The sequence below is a fragment of the Helobdella robusta genome (genome assembly GCF_000326865.2).
Source record: "Helobdella robusta unplaced genomic scaffold HELROscaffold_1, whole genome shotgun sequence".
In the NCBI taxonomy this organism is placed as follows: domain Eukaryota; kingdom Metazoa; phylum Annelida; class Clitellata; order Rhynchobdellida; family Glossiphoniidae; genus Helobdella; species Helobdella robusta.
Window position 1 is genome coordinate 10,977,020 of NW_008703570.1, and position 7,206 is coordinate 10,984,225.

General features: G+C 31.9%; 1 protein-coding gene across 1 annotated transcript; it reads right to left on the bottom strand.

Moving 5' to 3' along the window:
* Positions 1 to 1,677: 1,677 nt before the first annotated feature.
* Positions 1,678 to 6,971, bottom strand: HELRODRAFT_133482 (hypothetical protein; the record flags this gene model as incomplete). Its single annotated transcript, XM_009011413.1, has 8 exons — positions 1,678 to 1,807; positions 1,973 to 2,002; positions 2,861 to 2,929; positions 3,714 to 3,877; positions 4,635 to 4,753; positions 5,094 to 5,174; positions 5,651 to 5,788; positions 6,941 to 6,971. Coding segments are annotated over 8 exons (762 nt in total), but the record flags the coding sequence as incomplete, so codon positions are not given.
* Positions 6,972 to 7,206: the final 235 nt, after the last annotated feature.

Below are 7,206 nucleotides of genomic sequence, written 5' to 3' on the forward strand. Positions count from 1 at the left end.
GTGTGTGTGTATGTGTGTGTGTGCGTAGAGTATGTGTGTATGAGAGCACACATAATGTTTAAAATGCTAGAGTGAAGAAAGAAAAAGAAGAAAATATATTTCATATTTCTATAACCTCATCAATTCATCATATATTTATCAGGAAAAAATAGAATTTCCAACTTGAAAATTTGAAATATTAACTGCTCATCAGACAAAACTACATACGTAACAACGTGTGTATGTATGTATGCATGTGTGTGTGTGTGTGTGTGTGTGTATGTATGTATGTATGTATGTATGTATGTATGTATGTATGTATGTATGTATGTATGTATGTATGTATGTATGTATGTATGTATGTATGTATGTATGTATGTATGTATGTATGTATATATGTATGTATGTATGTACGTGTATGTACCTTTGTAAAAAAAAAATACATGTGTGTTTGTTGAGTTTGTTAATTTTTTTTTCTGTAACAACCATTGAAATATCTATTGAAAAAATGTGCGTCAGTCAATTATAATACGCGTTTGAGTTAACAATCGAAACGTAAAGAAAAATTCAGTAGAAATTAATTCATTCCATGTTGTGTCAAAATAAAATATCAATAGGAACTTTTTTCATATAAACGTGTATTCATATTATTAATAATAAATTAATAATGATAAACGCAAAAAAATAATTATAATATCAATAATAATAATAGCAACAACAACAACGATAATAATAAAAATAAGAGCAATGGTGAGAAGAATAATAATAACAAAACACCAAAAGTGCAAATATGGCGGGAGATCTTAGCGAAATAAATCTCTGTGTTAATTGAATGAGTTAGCGAGAAGTCACCGTTATTTGTTATCATCATCATCATCTTGTATCATCATCATCACCATCATTATCATTATATCATCATCACCATCATTATCATTATATTATCATCATCATTATTATCATTATCACCATCATCATTATCATGACCGCAATTATCTTCATCGTCTATACCATCATCTTCATCATCATCGCCGTATTCATAATCATCAATATCATTAAAATAACCACCATGGCTGTTTTTATCCTCCTCATCATTAAAGCTAATAATATGATTGATCATCATTAACAATACCATAATTATCGATGATGCTTATCATCATATCACCTCATGCCAACTATTATTATTATTATCATTTTACTCACAATTGTTGAAATGGTATTAGCAGCGTACTAGAAATCATTTTTAGCGTGTATACATCTGCATTGTCATTGTTTATTAATCATTATTATCATATTTTATATTTTATCATTAGGTTTATTATCACTGTTTCTACGTCATCATCATCATCGTTATAATCATCGTCATCACCCCTTAGTAGTTTTCATCATCATCATCACTGAGCCCAAAATCGTCTTAAGTTTGTCATCGTTCGACGTCATCATCTTTAGATTAGTCGTTAAATAACAAATTATTTGCAATTATCATCATAACCATAATCACATTCATCATCATCATCATCATCATCATCATCATAGCCAATATAAGCATCGTCACCACCATCATTAAAACCGTTATCAGAATCATCAGCGTCGCAATCATTATCAGCAGTGTCACAGTCATAATCATCTTCATCATCTTCATCTTCATCATCATCTTCATCATCATCTTCATCACCATCGCCATCATCGTCGTCTTCGTCATCCTCCGAGCAGTTGATTGAGTGACTGAACGACGTAGGAAGCGGGAAACTGCGACACATCCACCTCCATGAACACGTGACATCCGTTACATGACAACGTTCCTAACTTTCGCGCCACTATTCCAAAGAGTCTAAATAGTGTTATCATTGTTATCATCGTTATTGGATTGTTTTGTTTAAAAGTGTTTCATTATTATTTGTATTAGTGTTAATGGGGTTATTCTTGTATTTCATTGTATCATCATACTGTACAAGTTATGTATGAAGAAAGTTAAACATCTGACCTCCCGTTGTACGTGTTGCCATCGTGATCTGAAAAAGTCCAACTGTTTTGTATGAAATTTGTGTTTGTATGTTTGTATTTTTTAATATGTATGTATATACGTGTGTATGTACGTATGTATGTGTGTATGTATGTACGTATGAGCGTGTGTATGTATGTACGTTTGTTTGTATTTGTAAATATGGAAACCAATTTCGATTTTTCAAAATTCTAATTTAGATAATTTACTCGACCATTAAAATGATTTGTCGTCAAACGAATAAAACATTCATTCAACCAATCAATCAATCAATTAGTCAATCAATCAATCAATCAATTAGTCAGTCAATCAATCAATCAATTAGTCAGTCAATCAATCAATCAATCTGTCAATCAATCAATTAATGAGTCAATCAAACAAATAATCAATCAGACGATTCATCAGGCAATATTTTTTCTTTAACCATCAGTCTACGAGGACATTTCAATTTATTTTTTCAAATTAAAACATCGGTCAGCCAATCAGTCAATCAATCAATCAACTAGCCAATCAATCAATCAACTAGCCAATCAATCAATCAATCAATCAAATATATGTTTTATTATTTCTTAGAGACAGCTGTACGATGCCGCGAGGCATTTTTTTGTTCTGATTGTGTTTGTTGATGTTGATGGAATGCTAGTAATAGTAGTAGTTGTTGTTGTTTCGTTGTAGCCGTTTGAAATGTTTATAAATCTTCGATATGAAACAAAGAACATTGAAATGGTAAATTGAAATAAATGATTCAAAAAACATCAATAGTAAGACAGTAAGAGAACTTAACAACAAAATAACAAAAGCTAAACAACAAAAAAACAAAAACAAAAGAAAATAGTCAAGCTAGGTTGCATAAAAATGATTGTATCAATCACATACACCTACATCTTTGCACTTGGCTCCAAGCCACAATATGAAATGAACTCCAGCGGATAATGCCTCCGAAAAAAAATCCTTCGTGTTAAAAATTATACATTCGTTCATTTATTTTCCCTTATTATGTGATGCTTTTTTCATTATTTATATGAAAAACTGTTTTGTTCGTTTATTTTTGCGATTTCAAATTGGAAGATGATACGTAAATTTTTTCCCTCCATTTTCAAATCAACGCTGGTTTCAACTTTCTGACATTAACCAGTAACTGAAGGTTCATTTGCCATATCGATATAAGTGGAATTGTGATTCATTTTATCCGAAGCAAGTTTTAAGCAAAACACTTTTAACAATCATGTATTATTTTATCTACTTTATGGTCATCGTGAAGGGGTAATGGTTAAGGTGCCTGACATTGCTGATGCAATGTCCGGGTTCGAGTCTAAAGAGATCCCTTCCTATCATATGCAAAAGTGTGTGATGCTTTGATTCACGTGTGTTTATATAATGTGTGCTTGTTCTAATAAACTCTGAAAAGTATCTTAAAGAGAATAACAATCAATGTTACTTTTTGTCAAACATTTGTACGTGTAACTTATAAAAAAGCCATTGTTTGAATCTAAAACAAAACTTTTTACTATAGGAATCAAAATAACTTTGAATTTTGACCTTCAGTCACGCGCAATTAATATTTCACTTATAAGCTGTTTAAAGATTTTTCGTTCCGATGATCACCCTAAATATGTGACGTTAACGCACTCTAGCTTCCGATTAGGTATATGATGGAAAATAACAATATGACAGTTCTAGTTCTTAAAATCTAGGGTTTAATATTATTGTGAAATTAGGCAGAAAGAACAGAAACCTGTGTTTGTGGTCAGTGAGTACCACCCCCTGACCTGAAATCCTCAGATCTATTTTGGTACCAGTCTGGTTCTTCCAATTATCCGACAGAATGTTGCTGACACTTTTCTGCAGGGCTTCTGCACCTGTCAGACTCTCCGTGTTGAAACTGTCCAAGTACAGAACCTGGCCATCTGATAAACATTTGTGAATGGTTGTGTGGAGTTTTTTTTTACAGATTTTACTGTTAAATTATTTACAAATTTTAAAAAATTGAATAAAATTTAAAATCTAAATAAAATTTATATCTAATATAAAGCTTTATTTATTGAATTCGAATTTTAGCGCAATCACTTATAAATCCGCAGTCATTCATCGACAATGTACTGTAGTTGGAGTTGATGGTGTTGTTGTTGTTGTTGTTGGCGGTGTTGTTCGTGTTGGCATTGGTGGTGCAGTTGTTGTTGATGCAATCGCTCTTGCTAATAAGAACGTTGTTGTTGTTGCTGTCACTGACGATGTTGTTGCTGTTGTTGTACGTGCTGTTGACGCTGGAAGTGTTGCTGATGATGGTGTTGTCGTAGTTGTTCAACTCATCATTCATGTTCATCTCCATGTCTTCTATTGAACTGACGTCTGACGGATGATATGTTTAAGCGCAATGATCATTCATGCTTACTTATATTTCCCATCGACAATGTTTGTTTATTTTTGGCAAATAATTTTCTGCTGTGTTTTACTCAACACCGTATTGAAATGTAACGGTTTTCTTTATCTCTTTTTCTCTAACTCTTTCCTAATTTTTCATTCCCTTATTCTCCATCATTCTGTTTCACTGTCACTATCTATCTATCGTTTTTTCTTTTGCGTTTTCATTCCTTACATATTTAGTAACGCCAAGAATTTGTTAGAAATTTTGAGTAATTCATATTCAAAAATGCACATCTATTAGGAATCTTTGGTAAAAAATTGAAAAGGGGTCACCAGGTTCTGGAAGAAGGAGTTTGCAAGGGAGGGAGAGGGGTGTGATGGAGTGCTGGTAGATGAGGGCACTCAGGCTGGCTGTAGTGGTTCATCCATTCGTCAGGGGTCAAAATCAGTTCGTTCGGTGGAACATGTTGGATTGTTTTAATTATTGGTTTGTTACTAAGCTTACAAAGATGTAAATTTATTTGTTATATGATCTGTTAATGTTTATACATGAGAATTCAAACAAGGAATGTTTAATTTGAATAATGTGTGAGATATTTTAAATACTAAATAAAAGAATCAGTAGAAGCTGAATAAAATTATGTTAAAATCTAGACAAAATATCATTCAAAAGCAAAATTATTTGTTATGTACTTGAACAACTGAAATTTTTAAGATATTATATGAAAATTGATATTAGCACGATGTTCACCAAACACAGGTTCATTGCTGCACCCCTTTAGTTTGACGCCTCTTGGTGTTGACTCAATGAGAAAATGGCGCACCAAATTAGCTTCATAATCATCTGTATTTCGTCGTTTTGTGTTTGTGTTTGTTGTTTGATGTTTGTTGTTTTGTGTTTGCAGCTGTCAATTATTCCTTGTCAACTTTCAAATGGTTTCAATGGTTTTTGTTTGCTTTAATTATTTTTGGGTTGCTAAGATTTGTATGAACGTTTTTATCTGCTAAAGTTGTGTCGTTAACGAGCGTTGATATTTCTTCTTGATTGTCAATGTTACTCATGTATTTGAAAATGGTTTTGGAAACATACGCAATGAATAAAGTAGCGTACGTGTACCAAGATTACATCCCATTTCATGACCATCCATAAGAAACACAAACGTTCCCATTTGGTCGATAGAAAAATAATGAAAATCTTCAATTCTATTAGCACCATACGAAAATTATTGAAACCATTAAGTGACCAAAATGAAAGTAAACACGTGACCAAAATATCAATCACGTGATTAATCAAACAACCAATCAAACAAGACACGTTACCTCCTTTGGCTTGCACATTTGGTGGCAGTTGGCTGACCTTCAGGGCCAGTCCGTAGCCCCCAGCGAAACTGTGGCTGTTTCTGACAACAAACGAGCCAGGGGGCTTGTTACGAAGCATGTTTATGGCTGTCGGATGTATGTTTTAATTTTATTTGAAATGTTTTTTTCGGATTAGATAAAAATTTTGCATTGTATTGTATTGTGTTGTGTTGTATTGTGCTGTGTTGTACTGTATTGTGTTGTAAAATATTTATGGTGAAACATTCATCATGTTGCATTATGATTATGACTGTTAGTTGTTTGTCGTTAATCCTGAATGCATGCATACAAATATTTCAATAAAGTTAAAATGGTTTTAATAATTTGGAATTAAACTTTTCAAGCAGCCGTCAACAAATTTTAATGTTAAGGTATGTCTAATTTAAAAGTTTCAATCATTATTCAAACAACATTTTCATAAACGCCCAGATTTATTAATTTATTTAATGTACCTACATGCTCCCATTTTAAAATTTTTCTGCATTTCCAATTTTTAATATTTTAATTACCCTAGTATCCTTTCAGGAAACAAACATTAGCACTTTATTTGGAGAAAGTGAGAAAAATAATGTATGTATTTTGTGAGAGTCGGTGTAGTAAAAAAAAATTTTAAAGCTAATACTGCTATCTGCTCTAAAATTGCGTCAAAAAACATTATCATATTTTAATTTAAATGAAATATTTCAATAATTTGAAGATTTATTCCAAATAATAAAAACGAAAAAATATTTTGAATGATGCAGATCTGATAGCATAACTTTTTTTTATTCGATAGAGGTTTGATTTTTAATTGAAATTTTCCATTTAAAATCTCGAAAGGCAAATTTAAATTTATATTTGTATAATTTTCAAAAAGTATTGCGAGCTACGAATGTCATTAACTTTTTCAAGTTTAAATCACAAAATCATATATAACACCACATTCAACCAAATTTTACATTCTATTTCACGTTTCAATGAAGAATGCGTTTGGGCTGTGAAAACATTTGATATGAATTTCTATCACAAATTTTGACTGGCCCTAAAACGGGCGACGTCTTCGAATCGATAGTAAACTAAGAGCTACGTTCCGACTTCTGAAATAGATCTCATGGTATGATCGGTAGAGCGCGCGGAAGGGTACACGGACGAAAGCATTTTCTTTCCTTATATAGATTTGTTTTAACGATTGCGTTCTTGTTTCTCAAATACTCATAGAGGATACGAATAAATTAATCAGATAATTTTAAATATGAGAACCTTCTTGTCTTGTGATGTGAGGTTTGTGCCAGGAGTTGAATTGCTTGCTATCCAACAACAGTGGGTTTTGTTTCAAATCTTTTTGCTGCTGCAGTTGTTGTTGTTGCATCATCTGTTGTTGTTGTTGTTGTTGCAGTATTTGTTGTTGTTGCAGTTGTTGTGCCTCGCTATTTGTCATGACAGCTGGAGAAACTGTAACACTGTTTTATTTGATAATTAACTTTTAGATTTGTTGGAAAAAATATTTTTCAAAACAAATATTTCAA